The sequence below is a fragment of the Taudactylus pleione genome, unplaced genomic scaffold (genome assembly GCF_031769625.1).
Source record: "Taudactylus pleione unplaced genomic scaffold, aTauple2 ptg000115l, whole genome shotgun sequence".
NCBI lineage: Eukaryota > Metazoa > Chordata > Amphibia > Anura > Myobatrachidae > Taudactylus > Taudactylus pleione.
This window is the reverse complement of record NW_028284517.1, coordinates 1,046,463-1,070,758: the sequence shown is the minus strand read 5'-3', so window position 1 is coordinate 1,070,758 and position 24,296 is coordinate 1,046,463. Positions and strand designations below refer to the sequence as shown.

The following is a 24,296-nucleotide window of genomic DNA, read 5'->3' as shown; positions in this document are numbered from 1 at the left end:
TATAACAATTAGGCTTTAATTTCTTGATATACACAGTAAATGCACTAGGTGGCGGTATTGAGCTGAAAATAATAAAACGGCTTTGATATGTGCTGCTATATTTTCGCCCCTCAGTTCGTGTAGGATACTACTGATACTACTAGGATACTACTAATACTACTAGGATACTACTGATTGTCTCCTTGAAATCTTTGGGATTTTGGACAGAGGGCCTGATTCACTACGGAACGCAATTCTGCTTATACGCACGCACCGAAGTTGCTAATATCAGCGGTGCTATTTAAATGTGTGCATTCGCATTGCGAACGCAACCAGACATAACTTCCACTCACTCACATCCGTATACTATGGCAACATAGCGAAACCATCGGTAACATCGGACCCATAGGCACACTTGCACAAGCCCTGACCTTACTCAGAAATTGCTAATATCCACGCACGCTATCAGTTCCTTGACTGCTTATGGCCACGCAGTGGATAATTTATGCACGCCCCTGCAAGGGCGTTGAAACGCACTGGCACGCCTGCGTTCGCCCGACCACCCCCCCCCCCCCCTTCCCCATCACCACCCACAACCGGCACTTCCTGCCAATCAATCTGCTCTGGGTCTGCGTAGCCTCTGCGATCGCAATTCTGCTTGCAATTGCTAGTTCGCGCACTGCGACCCATGCGCAGACAGCAATAATCGATCGATTGCGTGCGTCTTTGCGACTAAGTTCCTTGCTGAATCAGGCCCTGAGTAACAAGTTGTAGAGTCCAGAGGAAAGAGGAGTAATTGCTCATGTATGTGAAAGTTTCTTTTAGAGCAATTACCCACTGGCTGTTTTTCAGTTTACCTCTATAGGAGAATCTGTAGGCCTTTAGGTATTTTACTTTGTGGTTATAGGCTGACCCACGTGGACCACTGACTTTGCGATTGACTGGCCTGTGTGGACAACTGCTTGTGCGACTGACTGGCCTGCGTGGATAACTGGTTCCGTGATTGGCAGACTGTTATAGCCATTAGAATTTGTTATGATTACCAATGAATAAAAAAAGTGATATATGTATAATAAAAAACAACTTTTCCAGTTACTGCGATGATTGGACCAATAGCGAGAGACGTGGACAGTCTGGTGATGGGCATGCGAGCTGTACTGTGTGATGACATGTTTCAAATGGACCCCACAGTCCCACCAATTCCCTTCAATGAGAAGGTATGACCACACAGCTGTGTATGTGTAAACGATTCTTTAACTTTAAGATCCTCTTCTGTACTGGGACTACATATCCCAGCATGCTGTGCAAACCACTAAATCCTCAGCAATGAGCAGTACAGCAGCAATGGGAGAGGAGCGATGTTATAAATTGTTAGGCAGTAGCATTTTAGGATGATGCAATGCCATCTTACACCCCACTCTTTCATTGTTCCCTAAGCAACAGCCCAGTCTTCCTTCTGAGTGCCCAGAAACCACCCTGATTGTGACCTATAGCTGAGCACTGTAACAGGCACATTAATCCTTAGAGAACCACACTGTTTAGACCAACGATGGGTAATCTGCAACAGTTGTGGACTCCTACCTTTCAGAAGGGCCGCATTACCCTTAATCCCGGTAATGATTTACTTGTATTCAAAAATAGAAACCTCCATCTGAAATAACATATCAGCGGGCGTCGTAATGTAAGAGAATATGTATCACAAGCTGCAACAGCCACCTGACGTCTGTGTGATCACATTTCCCCCAGCTCTTGTGTGTTAGTTTTAAGGCAGAACAGGTGTCAGGAGGTTTCCATCCATTAGTCTGCTGTAGTGTGCATCATGCTGTGTGTGTGATCCCCATTAGCCTGCTGTACTGTGCCTCATACTGTGTGTGTGATCCCCATTAGCCTGCTATACTGTGCATCATACTGTGTGTGTGATCCCCATTAGCCTGCTGTAATGTGCATCATGCTGTGTGTGTGATCCCCATTAGCCTGCTGTACTGTGCATCATGCTGTGTGTGTGATCCCCATTAGTCTGCTGTACTGTGCCTCACGCTGTGTGTGATCCCCATTAGTCTGCTGTACTGTGCCTCATGCTGTGTGTGATCCCCATTAGCCTGCTGTACTGTGCCTCATACTGTGTGTGTGTTCCCCATTAGCCTGCTGTAATGTGCCTCATGCTGTGTGTGATCCCCATTAGTCTGCTGTACTGTGCCTCATGCTGTGTGTGATCCCCATTAGCCTGCTGTAATGTCCCTCATACTGTGTGTGATCCCCAGTAGTCTGCTGTACTGTGCCTCATGCTGTGTGTGTGATCCCCATTAGCCTGCTGTACTGTGCCTCATGCTGTGTGTGTGATCCCCATTAGTCTGCTGTAATGTGCCTCATGCTGTGTGTGATCCCCATTAGTCTGCTGTACTGTGCCTCATGCTGTGTGTGTGATCCCCATTAGTCTGCTGTACTGTGCATCATACTGTGTGTGTGATCCCCATTAGTCTGCTGTAATGTGCATCATGCTATGTGTGTGATCCCCATTAGCCTGCTGTACTGTGCATCATGCTGTGTGTGTGATCCCCATTAGCCTGCTGTACTGTGCATCATGCTGTGTGTGTGATCCCCATTAGTCTGCTGTACTGTGCCTCATGCTGTGTGTGTGATCCCCATTAGTCTGCTGTACTGTGCCTCATGCTGTGTGTGATCCCCATTAGTCTGCTGTACTGTGCCTCATGCTGTGTGTGATCCCCATTAGCCTGCTGTACTGTGCCTCATACTGTGTGTGTGTTCCCCATTAGCCTGCTGTAATGTGCCTCATGCTGTGTGTGATCCCCATTAGTCTGCTGTACTGTGCCTCATGCTGTGTGTGATCCCCATTAGCCTGCTGTAATGTGCCTCATACTGTGTGTGATCCCCAGTAGTCTGCTGTACTGTGCCTCATGCTGTGTGTGTGATCCCCATTAGCCTGCTGTACTGTGCCTCATGCTGTGTGTGTGATCCCCATTAGTCTGCTGTAATGTGCCTCATGCTGTGTGTGATCCCCATTAGTCTGCTGTACTGTGCCTCATGCTGTGTGTGTGATCCCCATTAGTCTGCTGTACTGTGCCTCATACTGTGTGTGATCCCCATTAGCCTGCTGTAATGTGCATCATGCTGTGTGATCCCCATTAGCCTGCTGTACTGTGCCTCATGCTGTGTGTGATCTTCATTAGTCTGCTGTAATGTGCCTCATGCTGTGTGTGTGATCCCCATTAGCCTGCTGTAATGTGCCTCATGCTGTGTGTGTGATCCCCATTAGTCTGCTGTACTGTGCCTCATGCTGTGTGTGTGATCCCCATTAGCCTGCTGTACTGTGCCTCATACGGTGTGTGATCCCCATTAGCCTGCTGTAATGTGCATCATGCTGTGTGATCCCCATTAGCCTGCTGTAATGTGCATCATGCTGTGTGATCCCCATTAGCCTGCTGTACTGTGCCTCATGCTGTGTGTGATCTTCATTAGTCTGCTGTAATGTGCCTCATGCTGTGTGTGTGATCCCCATTAGCCTGCTGTAATGTGCCTCATGCTGTGTGTGTGATCCCCATTAGTCTGCTGTACTGTGCCTCATGCTGTGTGTGTGATCCCCATTAGTCTGCTGTAATGTGCCTCATGCTGTGTGTGTGTGTGATCCCCATTAGCCTGCTGTACTGTGCCTCATGCTGTGTGTGTGTGTGATCCCCATTAGCCTGCTGTACTGTGCCTCATACTGTGTGTGCGTTCCCCATTAGTCTGCTGTACTGTGCCTCATGCTGTGTGTGTTCCCCATTAGCCTGCTGTACTGTGCCTCATGCTGTGTGTGATCCCCATTAGTCTGCTGTACTGTGCCTCATACTGTGTATGTGATCCCCATTAGTCTGCTGTACTGTGCCTCATACTGTGTATGTGATCCCCATTAGCCTGCTGTAATGTGCCTCATGCTGTGTGTGATCCCCATTAGCCTGCTGTACTGTGCCTCATGCTGTGTGTGATCCCCATTAGCCTGCTGTACTGTGCCTCATGCTGTGTGTGTGATCCCCATTAGTCTGCTGTAATGTGCCTCATGCTGTGTGTGATCCCCATTAGTCTACTATACTGTGCCTCATGCTGTGTGTGTGATCCCCATTAGTCTGCTGTACTGTGCCTCATGCTGTGTGTGTGATCCCCATTAGTCTGCTGTAATGTGCCTCATGCTGTGTGTGCGATCCCCATTAGCCTGCTGTACTGTGCATCATGCTGTGTGTGTGATCCCCATTAGCCTGCTATACTGTGCCTCATGCTGTGTGTGATCACATGTGCAGGTGGAGCCAAACATAGACCAAAACATTGCAGCTGCTCTGGGTACATAGCAAAGTGGCTTAAACGGTTTGTAATGCTCTTCCCCGTGAAAGGAGGTTGTCCCGATCTCATGTGCCCGTGGCTCTGCATGACCTCCCTACATCGTGCTCTTTCTTATATATGATGCATATAACTATGCATTAATGCAAATGTAAGGGTTAGCCAGCACTCGGCTCGTACTCGCTAGGTGCAGAGCCTATTCATTTCTGGGGATTCCTCCTGGAGGACCAGTGTTGAGTAGCACTGGTGATCCAGAAAATGGATGGAATTTTTTGGGGGCGTTTTTTTTTAGAGCCAAAAAAATCCCCCCTAATGTCTGAAGGTGTCAGTTCCAGTGAATATAGAATCGCGCTGGGTTCCCAGTTTGTAATAATATATACAGATATATATACTAGGCGGCAGGAGCAGCTGAGATATGACACAGAGAATATAGGTCCTCATTCAGACCCGGTCGCAAGCGCTGAGCGCTCGCAACCGGGTTGATGTTTATCCCCTGCGCACGCGCAGTGGCCGCACTGCTCGTGCGCAAGCCCCGCAAGCTCCGGAGCTCACTACAAAAGGGCCGGCTGTCTATGTTGATCGACAGCTCGGCCCGTTTTGTAGGCGTGGCGGGTGGGTGGTTTCACAAACGGAGGCGTCCATAAGGAGCGCCTGCCGTTTTGTGGGCGGCCGCACTGACATCAGCAGTGATGTCAGTGGGGAGCTTCCTGCTCGATCAGAGCAGGAAGCTCCCTGGGGCTTGCGGCTGCCGAGACCCAACCTTAGGGTCTCGTCGCAAGCCCCGATGGTCGCGATGGTCTTGACCATCGCGACCATCAACTGGTCGGTCGCTAACACTGTGGGTGGTAACCCACAGGTTAGCTAGCGTCGTGGAGGCCGCACTTAAAAAAAGAACCGGCCTCCCTCATTCTGAACAATCGCTCGCTTCTTGCGAGCGCCTCTGAATGAGGGCCATAGTACTTTACCCTGAAAGGCCAGGTGTTTTTGACAGACTGTATAGATGGAGGTCTGACAAGAAACGGAACATGCACGAGATTAGCTATCAGGTTGTGTAAGTGACACATGAGACATTGCGACAGTAATTGTGGATATAATAAACAGTATCTTGTGCTCAGTGTCAGAAAATAATATACTGTAAATAACTGTAATATTAGGGAAGGGGGATGGGGGTTAGAGCATGCACCCTTATCCCTTCTCTACCTGTGGCTCTGGCAGGTCTGGTGTATAGACACATAGCGATCAGCCAGCGATACGATATCACTGGCTGATCGTCCTGCACCCTCCTTGGTGTGCTGGATGATCGATATTGATCATCCAGCACACCACTAACTCATGATGACTATAACGAATTGCCGGTTCCTATAGTAACCTGCTCGATATCGAGCAAGTTGACCTGCATGCATGGCCGATGGACGAGATTGCTATCGTCCATGCGTGGCCGCGCATCGCTGGTCGACGGTGAGTTGGTAGGGACCAAAAAATTATCAATTTGAGTTATAACGAAATGAACGATATTGTTATCGTTCAAATCGCTCATTTATATCGCTACGTGCGCACCATTAGTCATCTAACCTGGAGATAATCCTGTTTTTCTCACCACCTTCCTAATTAGACAAATTATTTATAGATCCTGATTAGACAAATTATTTATAGATCCTGAAGCTAATTCACGGCCCCATATTACTATTCTGCTGTACAGAAATCTGCTTCAGAATATGTACTATGGCCGATTATGTTAGAGTGGTCTCCTTCTCCCATATAGGCAAATCCTGTTACATTCCTATATTTTGGGAATCTTTGTGGACTGGTAATTGGTCAGGAATCTGCAGATTAATTTCTGCACTGTTTATAATTTCTCCAGGTGTATTCCAGCCCCCGGCCCCTCCGTATCGGTTTCTATGAGACGGATAGCTCTACGATGGCCACTCCATCCATGAGACGGGCTATCTTGCAGACCAAGGATCTCCTGGAGAAGGCAGGACACACGGTATCGTCCACCTTTATGCCATGCAGAAAAAGCTGACAAAACTAATCCGCAAATTTAAAATGTGTACAGTAACCTCTAATTGATAACCATATGCTTTGCAAGCATTATATTCCTGCATCCTTCTGGTTTTTAAACAAGATTGAAAATGTATTAGCTGTAGAACTAGGGGTTAACTGAATTTCAGAGCTGCAACATTGTTACAACAAAGTAAACATCTTCAATGGCCCTGGCTACAAAGTTCAATCGTGAATGCGGAAGGACGGGATTGTGTGAGCGCAAACTTTTATCAGTCCACACTGGATTGATGCACGTTGGCTGGAAAATCCATTTCAAAAGAGGATTGGTTGGAAAATGATATCTTGAATATTGTACCAGAAGGTAGCAAGAATGGTTACCAATAATTAGCAAATCATCACATTATCAATCAGAATTTATACTAATATTCGGGTACTTCAGTACTTTGTAGGGCAAGATCTATTTAGCCCCGTATGCATGGCTGGATGTTGGACCCTGCCAATTAGATAGTGTAAGGAATTGGATCGGGGAATTTTCATAACCTTAATAGGGGGGATGTCTGTCTAATTATTGGAATCTAGAGACCAGACTCGGGGAGGAGGGGGAGGGAGACTGTCTAATTGTTATCTAGAGACTGGAGGAATTTTTTGCGAAGCTGTCTAATTGTTGGCATTTAGACAAGAAAAAAGAAACAATTCTGGCGCTGAAACAATGATCAATATAATAGAGACTGCTGCAGATATCAAACTCCGTGTGGCTTTGAAAAAAAGATCAACGAGAACAAAAAAGGGAAAAATCTGCGCTGTCTATAATTTGTACTGGTGTTAATATTGTATAAAAACTAAAACACAGATGATGACTAAAAGCATAAAATACCATATATTTAATACATGTTAAGAAAAAACACACAACAATGACAATAATTTCATAAATCAAGAAACCATTAGTAGGAAGATAATTGCCAGTGACCAAGATGAATCATATTTGCAATCTATCCCAGTTAAATTGAGGTAATAGCTGCTGGCATCCGTATGAAAGTCTCTATTTGTGTCTAGTGTCAATGTTTCCACTTGGAAACTATCAGTTCACTTGTAACATATAGGAGATCACCGTTGTCTCCAGTGGACACAGCTGATATATATCGGTATATGAATTCCTGCGGCAATTAGGGTAGATCACATTTACATTGTAAAACATATATAGTATTCCGACTTTTGTAGTGGCTCTGCTGGGCTATTAATATTAAATGAAAATCATACAAGTCCAAGATAACCCCAACGTTTTTTTAGGGGAATTTTCTTATTGTATTAGAGGCACATATATAACCGCTTGACTGTTATTATGTTGAGAGATATTCATCCCAAGCGTCAGTACTGCATAATTAGAGCACTGCTCTGAGTACTCACGGACCAGTAGATCAGGCGGTATGGGGGCCCCCTATTTACAATGCCGTCCTCAGTGCCCAGTGGCCAGGGTATCCAAGGTGAAAACTGCCGGTGCCGTAGATAACAGTGCTGCGGCGTATCTCCGTATGTTAATCCCGCAGTACGTTCAAACCAGCCGAGTCCTGCTAGTACACTGACCGGCTCCCAGACAGAGATTCACAGGTGTCGGAGATGTCAGCTGGCAATGGTATGTCGGATCGTGAGTAGGTCCCGCCTAACGCGTTTCGTCACAGATCATGTGACTTTTTCAAAGGTAATGGTGTGGAACGCTCCAGATCTAGATATACCTGATGCCACAGGTGTTCTTCATGTAAGGTAAATCAAGATGAATCAGTATTTAATAAAGTATCCACGTTATGCATATACGTGCCATCTGATTAACACATTGCCTTTCTATACTACTTGTTCAGAAAATACCTCAAATAATATAACAAAAAATGTATAAAAGATATAAATACTATATATAAATATATATAACAAATACTTCCAGTACAAAAAATGTATATATATATAAAAAAGAATTAAAGATGAAATAATAATACATGTTAGTGATCATAGAAGATCATAATAATTAACAGATCTGCTCGCCAGTTGTAGTAACAAGATAAGAGAATGATATATATAATTACAAAATATTAACCTAATTTAACCCTATCGCCATAGAAAAATGATAACCGTTGGGAACACAGTCAGATCATTAATTAGTCACCATAGCCATCATAAACAGATCCAAGATCTGTCCATGTTAGGGCTATATTGAATATACAGTATCGTGCAAAACAAGAAAGAGGAACCAGATTAAACAAAAGAGGATACTAAACAAAGGACATATACATATATGTACACACACGTGTATAAAATCAATACAAATGCACAGAAGCTAAAAACCTATATCGGACCGATACATTCGATAAATTTGTTTACATATTTATTACAATGCATAGAAGTGGAAGTAGACCTCAGATCCCTCTGGACCGGGGGTCCCCGACGTCGAATCCCACCCCTACCCATATATAATCATACCTGACAAGCAATAATGTACAATTTTACAAGTCAATTTCAATCTTCTCATTGAGGCCATCAGGGGATAATGTACCCATTTTATGTATCCAAAAGTTCTCACGTAGGCATAATTTAGAATACCTATCCCCTCCCCTAGCTGTCTGTGGGATATGTTCAATGCCTACAATCTTGATGTCCTTGGGGTTAGACCGATGGATGCATGTAAAATGTCTTGGGACACTATGTGAGGTATTACTTTTCATGATTAGTCTCCTGTGCTCAAGAAATCTACACCTAAGGGGTCTAATAGTTCTCCCAATGTACTGGGTCCCACAAGTGCATTCCAACATATATACCACGTATGCTGTATTACAATTTATAAAACTATTTATAGTGAATTTTTCATTTGAATAGTGAAGCTGCATACACACACAACGATTTTTTTAATGATTATCGTTAAACTATATCGTTTAACGATAATCGTTTGCAAAAATCGTTCACTTTCTGAGTCAAACGATGAACAATTATCGTTCATGCGCGTTCACGTTTGTAGTTTGTAGTTCAGTCAGACTTGTCAACTCAACGATTTTCATTAAGGGAATATGCAAAAATCGTTTGTAGTTCATAAAAATCGTTCATGACATTTAGTAAATGAACAACTTTAGTAAACAATTTAAGTTAATTTTTTCAAGGGAAAAAATCGTTTACTAAAATCGTTCATTAAAAAAATCGTTGTGTGTGTATGCAGCTTTAGAAGTTATCTCCTTACACCTATTGACCATATATTCACAAGTAATACATGTAGAGCGTCCACATTTAAAGCTAGACTTAGGTTTATTTGTTAGCCAACTGCTCTTCCTGTTGGTTATATCAGTCGTATGATTCTGTTGTTTAAAAAAACTGGGTGCCAATATATCTCTCAGGTTGTCAGCTTTTTTGAAAACGACTGATGGATCTACTGGAATGTTGTCTTTTAATACATTATCAGATAATAAAATCTGAAAATTAGACTTTACAATCCCTTTAATTTTATGTGAACAGTTGTTATATTTTGAAATGAATTTTGGGTGTTCTAGACTCTGTATTTCTTGGTTTAATTTCCATAAGATCCTGTTTATTAAGTAACCTAGTTTTTTCAAGAGCATTATTAAGCAAGGTATCCGGATAATCCCTTTCTTTAAATGCTTCAATGATCTCTTTGGCTTGACTCTCGAAAATTGCATCATTAGAGCAATTTCGACGTATCCTCCTAAGTTGACCAAAGGGGATATTATATATCCAGGGTTTATGATGTAAACTATTAAAATGTAGATAGTTATACGTGTCCACCTCTTTTCTGAAGGTCTTAGTAAGGATCATATCATTTTCTACATAGAGAGAGATATCCAGGAATGAAATACAGGAAGAGTGATAAGTGCTAGTGAATTTCAAATTAAAATCATTAGTGTTTAACTGTGTTATAAACCGTGACAGTGAATGTGAATCTCCATCCCAAATAAAAAATAAATCATCTATAAATCGTCCGTAGAGCACGAAGTTCGTGCCAAGCTCACCACCCCAAACATGCACCTCCTCAAATGCCCCCATGTATAGGTTGGCGAAGCTCGGCGCGAACCTCGTGCCCATCGCCGTCCCGAATACCTGCAAATAAAATATTTGATCAAAAGTAAAATAATTATGTGTAAGGATAAATCTAATTGAGTCCAAGATGAACTTTCTCTGACATTCAGTGACTCCAACATCCCCTTTTAATATATTTTCCACCACTCTAATCCCCTGATCATGGGGAATACTTGAGTAAAGAGCTTGTGCATCACACGTGACAAATAAATAGGTGTCCTTCCAACCAATATCTTTAAGTGCAAAAAATGATTCGTATCTTTAATGTGTGACTTAAGTGCTGTTGCATAAGGTTGAAGAAAGAAATCAATAAAATGTGAAAGATGTGAAGTGAGGGACCCAATACCAGCTATAATTGGACGCCCAGGTGGTGCATTAAGTGTCTTGTGGATCTTAGGGAGGTGATAGTAGGTGGGTATCACAGGATGACTCAATATCAGGTAACTTCTCTCTTCCCTCGTTATTACTCCCTCTTCAAGGGCTCTATCCAATAAATAAATAAGTTGTTTTTGAAAAACGCCAGTGGGATCTGCCTGTAATATCGAATATTGACATCTATCATCCAACTGCCGCATGGCTTCGGATATGTAGTCCCCAACATCTTGAATGACGATCCCTCCACCCTTATGGCCCTTCTCTCTCTCACCCTCAGATTATCTCTATATTTAGATTTCTTTTTTTGTTTATTACACATATTCTTGAAATCATTTAATGTTTTTTTATAGAAAATGTCAATAGGTGCACTCCTGACATGTGTAGGAAAGAATTGTGATTTGTTCTTAAATAATCTTTTTCTATGCACTTTATTGATGTCATGGATTCTTTCATATTGAGTATCGCTCGTTGTCAATCCTTCTCTATCTATCGTGTCATTCATGTTCTCATTCACCAATTGATTAAGGGCCTCTAGAGCCTCCCCATCACCGTCATCCAAAATGATATTCCCGCTATCTTCTAATGTACCCCTGGATCGCAATTTCTTTGTGGCAAAATATTTTTTTCTACAGAGTGTTCTAATATATCTGTTTAAATCCACAAATAGTTCAAATTATTATTGTTGGCATTTAGAGACTGGATTCGGGAGGAGCAGGAAGGAGGACTATTTAATGGTTGTTATCTAGAGACTGGACTTCGGGGGAGCTGTCTAATTGTTGGCATCTAGAGACCGGACCTGGGGCATGTGTCTAATTGTTGGCATCTATAACTCAGGGCTATCTGTCTAACTGTTGGTATCTCTTTTTGCAGTTGGTGCCCTTTACACCTCTATCTGTAGAGATGGCAGTGTTTGAGTTGTCATTGCAGGGTCTGTTGGCTGACGGAGGGTCCACGTTCCTGGATAATTTGTATGTATATGAGATGCAGTATATTCCAATTACTCCTGACCGCAAGGAACAGTTGAAGACAAGTAATACTATTATTGTTTTATTCTTAGTAAAGGAGACCAAGTAGATCCAAACTTGAAAACCCAGGTTACAACATATTCCATTCCATCTTGGCTGAAGAGCTTGCTCTCAATCATTATTAGGCCACTGGTGAGTTGATACATTCATTCATTGTCCAGCATACAGTTCTAGCCCATTGTCCATGTTTTTTTGTGTATAATGAAGTGTTTTCCTGTCCATTGTTCAATGTCATTCTTATCATTTATTTGTAAGGTGCCATAAAACACTGCAACACTGGACATTCCGTTACACAAAGTGCAAATCACACATGAAACGCAAGAAGTTTACATTAGAGGATGACAAAGGAGGTGCAGACTTAAATTCTAGAGGGATAGGACTATGCCAAGCAAACATGCCTGGTCAGCACCTCCATCCTGGCGCAGAATGCAGTGATATTCTAGATCATGGTCTAGTGTTAGTGCACTTTCTAGAGTGTTTGTGGTCTGAGGTGCAGTGTTAGTGCACTATGCAGTGTTCTCCAGTACAGTGGTAGAACGTACAAAGATCTTGGCAGGTATTCCAGTCATTATATGGCACATGTTTAGTCATCTGTTTGAGCTGTGTTTACTGATGTAATATTTTCCTCTATAGTTTCCCAGACTAGCGAAGGTTCTCCAGAATACGCGAGGCATAGGGTAAGATATCTTTCATATTCCCGAGTATTTTATATTGTATATTTATGATTTTGTTTAGAAACCTAAATATATCATATTCCAATGTACAGGACTGCAGGGTTACGTCCAGGCAGGCATGGGTACGTTTTGTAGATCTTTCATGTCTCCTCCAGGAGGGGGCAGTATAGGGCCATTTCCCATGCATTACAAAGAGAAACACTAATAGGACTTTCAGTGATTTTTATGTACTTGTATGTACTGTGAGGAGTATTAGAAATGGATATAAGCACTATCTGGGCGTAACCCTCGTCCTTCCAGGACCTTTTATATCTTTGTACAAAACAATAAATTACATTTATGAGATTTCTCCAGATCTGCCTGTCCTAAAACAGAGAGAGATATAGATGTGCCCACATACCCTTTGCTCAAATCGTGTCACGACGATGAACGTACATCTCTGATTGTTAGGGGTCTGCGTCTGCACAGGAACTGTTCTGTGCATGTGCAGAATGGGTCCTGCGATCTCGCCGCCAGCCCCCCCCCCCCCCCCCTAAGCCGCAGCATGTTTGACATGCTGCGGCATTAGGGGGTGGGAGAGTGACTGGTCACCGTTCCCCAAAACAGGGGCATGTCACACCCCTTTTCCGGGAGGGACGAGGCCAGATTCCTGGCCTCTTGTGTGACAAGCACCCGGTCGGGCTGCAGGAAGCTTCAGTTCCCTCAGCCTGACCAAATGAGCGAGGTAGAGATAGTGATCCCAGCCTGCGACGTTGGTGGCAGGAGGAGGTAGAGGTGTCTGACAACTCTTTCTGCATTTGCATCTGAGAAGGACGCAATCGCACAGCCGCTTGTGTGCAGCTCTGCAAATCCGTCCATCTCTGAATTAGGCCCTTTTGAGTCTTAGGGGTCTATTTACTAAGCAGTGTTAGGAGACAGAGTGAAAAGTGATAAGAAAGTGATAAGGTGCCAGCCAATCAGCTCCCAACTGTCATCTCACAGGCTGTGTTTGAAAAATGACAGTTGGGAGCTGATTGGCTGGCACCTTATCACTTTTCACTCTGTCTCCTAACACTGCTTAGTAAATAGACCCCTTAGTTGCATCACAAATGCGACAAAAGTGCCATGCAGGGGGACCCTGATTTGTGGGGCTGGCATTTCGTGTACTGTGGTGTGCAGCACAGAAAGCTACAAATCTAGGTAAGAAAAGCAAAAGACAGAGTTCCCACTCCAGCGACCGCGCCATGCCTTGCGTCACGTATCATTATGCTATCATTATGCTTAATCTTTTGTACTATGGTCGCAGAGGAATTGATATAATCTAGTGTGACACGTACACTGTGAGCGATTTTGTATCCGGCTACGATGCAAATATGAAGTGGAGATGTTGCCCATAGCAACCAATCAGATTCTAGCTATTATCTTCTAGAAGATGCTAGTAAAATGTTAAGTAGTATCTGATTGGTTGCTATGGGCAACATCTCCACTTCTAAAAACTCTCACTTTAGTAAATTTACCCCTAAGTTTAGGAAAGTACGAATCACTACCCTCGGCTTAGCGTTGTGTTTCTTGGCGCAGAAACACTAGGTTAACTAGAACACATCTGTATGCCCAGATTCTAATAACGACGCAAGTCCAAATGCAGTCACAACTCTCGGATATCTGCAAACTGCACATGCGATGTACCATGCATTCACACACGGACGGAGATTGTCAGTGCGGACAGCCTGATCCAAACGTTGATGAACCTCTCTTTGCCTGAAATGGCAGAATCGGGACAATGGAGAGATGAATCTAACATTATACAGTACATTATACAGCACGTACGTAGATAGACGGCGTGTGCATAGACGCCATGCACATAGATAAACGTTGTGTGTGTAGATAAACACCATGCACATAGACGGCGTGTATGAAGGGAAACGGTATGATTTACCGCGTCCGGCGGTTGGAATCCCGACAGCTGCTGCCCGACATGGGTGAAAATCCCGATCGTCCCTTAGGTAAGTATCGCTAATCTAATTCCCTCCCCTAACCCTCCCTTAGGGGTGCCTATCCCTAACCTTCACCCCCAGTGCCTAACCCTAATCCCCCCTCTAAGTGCCTAAACCCAACCCACCCCTTCCCAGCCGCCTAACCCTAAGTCCCCACGGGAACTCTAAACATAATCCTCCCCCACCACCCCCCTGCGACTATCCGCGCTTGGGGCCCGGTGTCCCTTCGATCGGAATGCCGGTAACCCGGCGTCTGTAAAATGACAGGCGTCTAGATTTAGACGCCTGTCATTTAACCCTCGCCGGGATTAAGCAGTCGGGAAGCCGGCTGTCGGGATTAGGTACGCCGGCTTCCCGGCTGCATACCGTGTGTAGATAGACACCATGCACATAGATAGACGGCGTGTATGTAGATAGACACCATGCACATAGATAGATGGCGTGTGCGTAGATAGATGGCGTGTGCGTAGATAGACACCCTGTAACTAGATAGACGGCGTGTGCGTAGATAGACACCATGCACATAGATAGATGGCGTGTGCGTAGATAGATGGCGCGTGCGTAGATAGACACCATGCACATAGATAGATGGCGTGTGCGTAGATAGACGGCGTGTGCGTAGATAGACACCATGCACATAGATAGATGGCGTGTGTGTAGATAGACGGCGTGTGCGTAGATAGACACAATGCACATAGATAAACACCCCGTGCGTAGATAGACACCATGCACATAGATAGACGGCGTGTGCGTAGACACCCTGTACCTAGATAGATGGCGTGTTCGTAGATAGACGGCGTGTGCGTAGACACCTTGTACATAGATGGCGTGTGCGTAGATAGACAGCGTGTGTGTAGATAGACACCCTGTACCTAGATAGATGGCGTGTTCGTAGATAGACACCCTGTACATAGATAGATGGCGTGTGTGTAGATAGATGGCGTGTGTGTAGATAGATGGCGTGTGTGTAGATAGACACCCTGTACATAGATAGATGGCGTGTGCGTAGATAGATGGCGTGTGTGTAGATAGATGGCGTGTGCATAGATAGATGGCGTGTGCGTAGATAGACTGCCTGTGTGTAGATAGATGGCGTGTGTGTAGATAGACACCATGCACATAGATAGATGGTGTGTGTGTAGATAGACACCATGCACATAGATAGATGGCGTGTGCGTAGATAGACGGGGTGTGCGTAGATAGACACCCTGTACCTAGATAGATGGCGTGTGCGTAGATAGACACCCTGTACCTAGATAGATGGCGTGTGCGTAGATAGACACCCTGTACCTAGATAGATGGCGTGTGCGTAGATAGATGGCGTGTGTGCAGATGGACACCGCGCACGTAGATAGACACCATGCACATAGATAGATGGCGTGTGCGTAGATAGACGGCGTGTGTGTAGATGGACACCGCGCACGTAGATAGACACTTGTGCGTAGATGGACACCATGCACAGAGACACTGCGTGCGCAGAGAAACGCACTGCGCAGTGGGTATTTGGAATTTGGGAGCTACAGAGGAGATATAAATATCTATACACGAGACCCATGTAACGTCACGCAATGAATGAGGGAGGTTATATTAGTAATAATAATGTATAAATCCGTTGCTTTTCCTTCCAGTTCGGTGAAGGAGCTGTGGAAACACCATGCTGCAGTTGAGGTAAATGACTCAGAATTTCCGGCACAGTTACCTCTGTCTATCACAGCCGTCTGTGTTTTCCACACAGCACAATGTACACTAAGCAGGGATAAAGGAGACATTACATCTGTGTCTCTGTGGAGAAGATCTTATGATCCACAATGATGATCACATAATAACAGCGCGTGTTACCCTGTCCTGTGACTCCTTATTACTGTATCTATGCAGGCGTATCGCCAGGAGTTTATCACCCGCTGGAAGGCACAGGGCCTGGACGCTCTCCTCTGCCCTATTTTGGGGCCTGCTTTATCCATCGGATACCCTGGAAAGCTGTCAGGTATGTGACATTACTGTCCGTCCTTACACCACCCTCACCAGCCATGTACAGTGTGAGCCATCAGCTGCTGCTTATATCCTATCCCGGACATGTAAATCCCCGCAGGGCACTGATACAGACACTGGGACTCTGGGGGTTAATCACCACGCATTGAATCTTAAAGAGACATTAACAAGTTCTCAACTAGAATGTGATATAACTAGTAATCATTCTGCTGTTTGCTGGATTATGTTGTGTATGGGTGTGCTACAAATAGTCTACAATTATCTGATCGACATGAGAATGTCAACATGGTCGAACTGTCGACATGCAGCATTCATCATGTCTACACGGATGATTTGTCGACATGATGAACTGTCGGCAAACTGTCCCTGGTGGTCTATTGGTGTCTTACCTTCCCTGGTGACAGCGGTAGGTCAAGCATCTTCATACGGATCCCGATGTCACGTGCGGAGCAGTTTCGGTGGCGGCATCTCAGCAGTAGTGCGCCGGTGAATATTCTACCATGTTGAAATTATTTATGTCGATATGGTTACTGTCGACCATCTGACCGGAAGTATTGTGCATTTCCAGTCAAATAAAATGAACAGTCTGGTTCATATATCATTAGCTATTGATTAGTGAGTTCAATAGTTTGATTAAAACTTTTATTAATTAATTTCACAGACACTTTTACTATTTTAGAATTTTTGTTTATTAGTATTTTATACCCGACGTTGCCCCCAGTGTTACCTGGTATTACATCCCAGTCCTGTTTTTCCTCTTGGCGGGCCTGGCCCATCTCCATCCAGCTGCCGTGACGTCGCCAGAGCTCCATTGGATGGTCATGTGATGCGCAAATCTTGATTGTCGCGTCCGTGTGTTCCCGCACAGTCTATCAGCACAGAAACCTGTGTTGTTTTTGAACTATGTTGTGCACTTTACGTTTTAATGTGCGCTCCAAAGTGATGACCACGTTTTTAACAGCAGCCTATTTTATTAAAATATAAATAAAAGTAAACCTAAAGTACGTATGAAACAATGTCTTTCACTAGAGCGAAACCCAGGTACATTATTAGTAGGATTATCATACTATCCCTTTAAACCGGGACACTCCTGAATTAAGGGCCCCATACATCTGCGACGGATTGCCGTAATGCTGCAACCCGGGATCGCAGAAATCCAACATGTTGGATTTTCGCGATTTGACAATCGCGATAAAAAAATTATCGTGATTGTCTAATCGGGGACATTTAACAAGTAAAAATTCAGTGATCCTGCGACGGATCGCTGAACATCGATGGTGGGTGGAAACGCCGGCATTTCCTATCGCATCGCCGGATCGCGACAATCAGTCGCTGATGTATGGGCACCTTTACACAGTTTCCGTGGCTAATTTAAACCAGGTAATATGCAGGCTTGAAGCGAGTGTCCTGGTTTAAAGAGATAGTATGGTAAGCCTAATTATTAGCCATACAAATAGATGTAGCTCATATCAACTTAATTGTCTTTTGCCGGTGCTTGTAAAGGGGGGGAGGGGTTTACTCTGTTCATATCAGCTTAATTGTCTTTTGCAGGTGATTGTAAAGGGGGGGGGAGGGGTTTACTCTGTACTACAGAAAAAAAAAAAATCCCCTCCAGCACACTGCAAAAAGCCTTGAGCACTACATGATAATAGAACTCCAGAGGTCTGTGTTGAATATATTTGGCCCGCGTCAAGGTTCCTCTGTCCCAGCGTCCCTAACGCTACATAATAATAGCACCCAATCTGGGTCATGATTGCATATTGTTGTGCCACATGATAACGGCACATGCGTAAATATATTTAAGTTGAGAGCCAACTCACCTAGGAGGTACCCCAGAAACCTCCATAAAGCACTACAGGAACCAGCACAACCTCTCAGTGCTGTCCTATCCATGCCTCTAAGAACAGCAAAACAAAATATTAGTTGCTCATATCAGCTTAATGTTCTTTCACAGGCGCTTGTAAAGGGGAGGGGTTCGCTCTGGACTACAGAATTTTTTTTTTCTCTCCAGCGCACTGCAAAAAAAAAAAAAAAACATTATTAGCCATAGCTAATGTTTCTAAAGTGTTGGGAGATCACAGGGTGGAGTGAGTACACTTTCGAATGATGTGGTCATGTGAGCTAGAGGTGGGGGGAGACAGAATCTATTACAATGCCCTCTTGAAAAAAATCAAGGTCCAAACTCTGGCAGTTCAGGGTTAGTAAAGTGCTGATGCCCGGACCTCAGCAACGCGCCAGACTCTGCAAGATTCGAAGTCGTGCTTTTGGGCTATTTTTCGCCTACATAAATTGCAAAGTTTAGCGCTGTAAAAATTTTGGAACCCTAGCGGGAAACACAGATTGCCAATGCTTGAAATAAGTTTAGGAGTCTGGGACAGACCTTCATCTTGACTGTATTGATAGGTCGTATACAAGAAATGTAAAGGTGACTTCAAGACTATAAATCAGACTTAATTTGGGAAAGGAAGTCAGGAAAGTTAACCTGGAACAATTGGCGTTAACGACTACTTAATAAACTTACCAGGGATTTGTATGTATTTAGATGCCAATTATAGGGGAATTCCTGTTCCATAGAAGCGTTTGTCTCATCTGAAGGGCGGTTTGTGTGGCGCTTTTGGACCTCCAAACTGCTGGATTTACAATTCCGCTGTTTGAAGGTGATTCTTAAACCGCCATCGATGTTTGGCATTTAGCATTGGGCAAACTGCCGGCAGTTTCACCCATTGAAAGATGTGACAAGTGCGTAGATGAAAGAGGTGAACTTATTATTATTATTATTAGTAGTATTTTTATTATTATTATTAGTAGTATTATTATTATTAGTAGTAGTATTTTTATTATTAGTAGTAGTATTTTTATTATTAGTAGTAGTATTTTTATTATTAGTAGTAGTATTTTTATTATTATTAGTAGTATTTTTATTATTAGTAGTAGTATTTTTATTATTATTAGTAGTATTTTTATTATTAGTAGTAGTATTTTTATTATTAGTAGTAGTATTCATTGTATTGTTATTTATGTAGCGCCACCATATTCTGTACAGAGACCTTTTTATGACCCAATACATTGTCTTCCAGTTGCTGTGTCGTACACAATTCTGTATAATCTGTTGGACTTCCCGGCTGGGGTGCTGCCTGTTACCACCGTGAGCAGCGAGGATGAGGAGACGCTGAAGAAGTACGAGGGGCACCATAAGGACCCCTGGGACAAGTTACTGAAGAATGCAAGTGACCATTTTTACAGAGAAGACATTAGTTATAACATTTAAAGTCACATGTGCATCAAAAAGAGCAAATCAAACACTGAGCTACTAACTTTTCCAGTTATTCCATTGTCAGGTATCCCATAACAATTGCACGGCACTTACTTTAACTAGAGCAGCTAATGAGCCATTTTTAAGCGAGAATATACAGTCAGGGAACATCAGAAGGCGAGTAACCTATTTAACCCTCGCTGCTAGAGTTCCCTAGAAATTGAGTGACTTGTAAATTAAATTTCATCTCAACTCTTCATGCCCTGATTGCTTGGTCTTTGTCTTCTCAGATTCTGCTGTCACTACGAAAGATTATGATATTGTTTTACGAAATGTCATTGATTTAGAGCCACAGGAATGGTCCGGAATACTCTCCATCGGGAGCATGTATGCAGAGGCTTATATATAATGGTGTGTAATATGTTGTCCTGCAGGCCTTGTCCGACAGCGTGGGGCTTCCTGTGGCCGTGCAGTGCGTGGCTCTCCCCTGGCAGGAGGAACAATGTCTTCGTCTAATGAAGGAAGTTGAGAAGGTGACGAAGATGGAAAGATGAAAGTGATCTCCAAACGTCATGGATTATCCCTAGATTGCTGCACAGAAAATTCTGCTGATATTTCTCCATCATTTATGACCTCTATAAATGCATAGCCCAATGTTGGTCTCTGGTCTACAAATGTACTCAGACCATTCCCCATGAGTCACTAGTCAGGTGTAAACAGATGCATGTTTCTCCGAATGTATCCACGTTGTAATGTGGGTGTCTTCGGCCTGGAGAGGATACTGGAGCCCTAATGATTGTGTGTGTTCAGCAGAGGTTCTGAATGGGGATGTTGCAGTCGTACAATATTTGGTGATTAAGAGACCAAATATGGCAGCCTGCCAGCGAAGTTGTCAAGAAGCGAGGGGAGGGGAGGGCTGCAAAGGAAGAGAAGTACATTTGGGTCAGGAGGTACAATGTGGAGAAAGTAATGATTATAGACTCTCCTCTACGATGAAGGTTTTTCTGTTTTACCACTAAGGGCCGTATTCAATTTGGATGCGAAAAGTCGGAATTGGCGACGTCATTTTCGCATGTTTCAATTATCCCCGTATTCAATTACAAAGACTTTTCGCCGGTGCGAAAAGTCTTTGTAAAAAAACGGGGATAAGTTTTCTACATGTTTTACATGGAAAAAAAAAGGTGCAGAATTGGGGTTTAGGGGTGCTGGCTTATAAAAAAAATAGCCTGCACCCCTGGGAATGTCCCCTAAAAAAGATCTGTGTTAAAAAAAGAAATGGGGACACCCCAAAAAAATTATGTTTATTTTGGGGTGAAAAAAAAATAGGGACAAACTTCTAACGTACCAAAATTAATTCCAGAGGGGTTCCGAAGTATGCGGCAGGTGTTTTACAGAATGTGGATGGTAGCGGCAGGTGCATTTTTGCAGAATTTTGAAAGATAACTTTAGGGACTTAAAAATATGCTTGCACCCATTTTCATGTACCCCAAATTTGATGGACATAGTTTTTTTTTGCAAAAATAAAATCTAAGTGCTATTCACCCCTTCTTCATAGCCGCAATTATGCTCCTGCCGCGGCTATTACAAACCCCGACTTCCTTCAACAGGCAAAAATGGGGTACCCATAGTGATCCCCCATGTCTAGACATCTTTAAGGGGGTCCCAGGAACAATTCCCAAAAATTCCCGTTTTTGCGATACTTACCTTTCCGCCGGCTCCGGTTTTTGCTGATTCCTAATTGAATACGGGGATAAAGCGGGAACGCGCCCGATACTTTATACCCGAAAAACCTGCGATGTGGAGCGAAAAGTCCAGCACGGACTTTTCACTCCAAATTGAATACCCCCCTAAGCACTCTCAGTTCTACTAGAAGGTCAGTTCTGCCTAGAATACCTCTCCTGCATTTGTAACACCAACACCTTCCCTGAAGATGGCAACATTTTAAGGATGATCTAACTGAAGACTATTGTCCCTTTTGTTAGACCCCATCCCATTAACTATCACTGTAACTCCCTACCTGCCCTTTCTCTTCCAACTCTTCCTGCCAATCTATCTTCCTGCTTGATGATCAGGAGACGTCTCTCGGTGTTTCCTCAGTGTTGCTTTCATACTTCAATATGCTCCCCAAGGTACTCACCCTGAAACTCATGCCCTAAGTGTGCACTCTGATTTACGTGTTGTAGGAGAGTATGTGCCTACTTACTTCACTATTCTCAGTGACACAGTGCCGCCACCTTAAGCTTCACAGCGGCTTGAAGGATTCTCCTGCAAGGGGTCGACTCTGATGATCCCTTGTATCGGCCACCAAGCTTGCTTACAGAATCTCTCATACGGTACAGTTATTACTGGGAAATAAGGTAAATGGGGAATTGGTGGCAAAAAGCAAATATCAAAAGAGAATTCTAAATGTGAGGATTCATCCCGTCAGTGCCAATGGTAACCCGGGGTTACTAGCCAGTCACTAATTTTAAAATGGCATTAGGTAACTCTCTCTCTTTATAAGTGAAGGCTTTAACAGTAATGTGCAGTCAGAGTAGCCTCCCCTGTCATACTCCTGAGATTTGATGTAAAAATGATTTAGAATAAAACGAAGAAGATATTTATAACTTATAAACATCTTATTTGTTTGTTGTAATCATTTTTATAGTCATCACTCACCAGCTTTGGGGTGCTCCCTGGGACTGCAGGGAGACCAGAGATGAGGCCCCGTTTCTGTATAGTCAGACACTGCTTGCAGACCTGGGGGCGGAGCCACACCACGGGCAGTAAGCTGCACAGAAAGAGAGCTAATAGAGGCATGGCTCCGAGTATGGGGGGCGTAGCTTGAACACTGATGGACACCTTGTATGTGACATGGAAGTGCACTGCAGTGTTTAGAGACTGGAGCTCAGTCAGCAGCAGCAAGAGAAGACACATTGATGCAGGTAGGTGAATCAATGGACACTGAACCTTAGTGTAGTGAGGGGAGAGTTACAGTGAGTAGGGGGTGTGACAGGTTACCAGCTCTAAGACCCATCTCCATGTGTGCCTCCCCAGCCATTGACCTCACCGCACATCACTGGGCTTTAATATATCTCAGGTTTGTGTACAGGTGTCTGTATAGCTCACTCTCTATAGATCTAACCTGATACTATATTACTCTAAAGCACCTTATCTGTTAGCGGCGGTGTCTGCCCAGATGACAGCAGACTACTTGGTCCTGATACTCGTCATCCCAGTTCTTTGTTGGTGCTTTGACTGGGATGCCCTGGCTCTTTCTCTCTGGCTGGTCTTCACCCCTGCTCTTCCAGGGGGCCAGCCCTGAGCCTTTCTCTCCCTGCCACCTATGTCCTCTCACAGTTACACCTGGGTTCCCTTTTAGCCCGTGGATGCCTTTTGCCAACTGCCACTCTAGCAATATTCTCTTCTTCACAAATGCAAGACAAGAGTTGGTTATCCTACCCCATGCAACTCTTCACAGCTTCATATATCAGTGATGTTCTTAGGACCAAGATTTGATTATAGAAGCCTCTATATTATGTGGAATTCATGTGTATATAAGATTTGTTTGAAATTTTGCACTGAAAATATAGACCAGCATTTTGATACTGAAATTTTGAAAGATGTTGATGGTAAAACAATGTTTTAAATAAATCTGTGCTAATTTAGATCAGTGAAAATTGTGAATGAGTATTTTGTCCATAATGTGCGCTTTTGATGTGCAGTGCTTGCCTTTGGCACATGGTGCGCACAATTACTGGTGTCCTGAAATTATTAGAAACAAATGTATTCACAAAAGCAATTGTGTGATGTCACCATATTCCAGTCTGCCCCTGCGGCAGTAGGGCCATCCTTAAAGTACAAAGAAAAGGCAGTCAGCGCTCGCAGAAGAAGGATAAGTGTTACCACTAGCTGCTTTCTCGGAAGATGTCCTAAGCTCTCCCAATAACAAGGAATACAAAAAGAAGAGAAAAGCCCTCCGTGGTAGATGGGTATATAAATGTCAAATATTATGTGAGGATTTGTGGTCTAAGTATTCTAATCTTTTTAACTATGGTGTTTAGAAATAAATATATGACATCAGGTGGGCAATAACTTGAGGCTGGAGGTTGACAAACAATTAATGCGGATTTCGTCCAATCATATGTGAGCGATGTCTTTATAGTTGAAATAAACAGTCTCTCTGATTTTGACAGGTGGGCAACAACTGTAGGCTGGGTGTTGTGAATTAAATATGATGTACTAGGGCTTTATATGGTGCTGGAAATCGGGACCAACTGTCCTTATACAATTGCTGTATAATGTTGTCAGTCTATCTGGCTGAACTGGTAGACAAAAACTGTAGGCTGAATATTGTAATGAGACCTTTTGTTATGACGAAAGCTGTATGTTGTGGGTGCCACCTCCTCTGTTATCAACGCCACCTCGGAAATAGGAAACGCAGTATCAGGATGCCTTATGACACTATAACGCAGTATAAGGTAAGTGAGAACTACTTACCCAGAATGAATGTCTGCTGGTCTGACTCCTCCTTGCGTCCTGGTGGGCTAGGTGCATGTGACTGAGGGACCCATAGTTATGCAGCATGAAGATGAGCCAGTGTTGAATAAAATCACTAATTTATTGGCAAATAAAATAACCATACAGCGTG

The 24,296-nt window shown here is 43.6% G+C and overlaps 1 protein-coding gene across 3 annotated transcripts in view; it reads left to right on the top strand.

Moving 5' to 3' along the window:
• The window catches only part of LOC148524865 (fatty-acid amide hydrolase 1-like), a 74,463-nt gene extending 51,189 nt beyond the window's left edge, over positions 1 to 23,274 (top strand). For 2 of the 3 annotated variants that reach the window (XM_088471605.1, XM_088471602.1), the window contains exons 7-15: positions 1,072 to 1,196; positions 6,170 to 6,295; positions 11,623 to 11,720; positions 11,810 to 11,909; positions 12,411 to 12,454; positions 16,053 to 16,092; positions 16,300 to 16,408; positions 19,491 to 19,636; positions 20,101 to 23,274. In XM_088471605.1, coding sequence (XP_088327731.1) covers positions 1,072 to 1,196; positions 6,170 to 6,295; positions 11,623 to 11,720; positions 11,810 to 11,909; positions 12,411 to 12,454; positions 16,053 to 16,092; positions 16,300 to 16,408; positions 19,491 to 19,636; positions 20,101 to 20,220 — 908 coding nt within the window. In that variant the 3' untranslated portion in view covers positions 20,221 to 23,274. Of the gene's footprint in view, positions 1 to 1,071; positions 1,197 to 6,169; positions 6,296 to 11,622; positions 11,721 to 11,809; positions 11,910 to 12,410; positions 12,455 to 16,052; positions 16,093 to 16,299; positions 16,409 to 19,490; positions 19,653 to 20,100 lie in introns of those variants that run through there. The other variant, XM_088471604.1, reaches the window with a different exon arrangement.
• Positions 23,275 to 24,296: the final 1,022 nt, after the last annotated feature.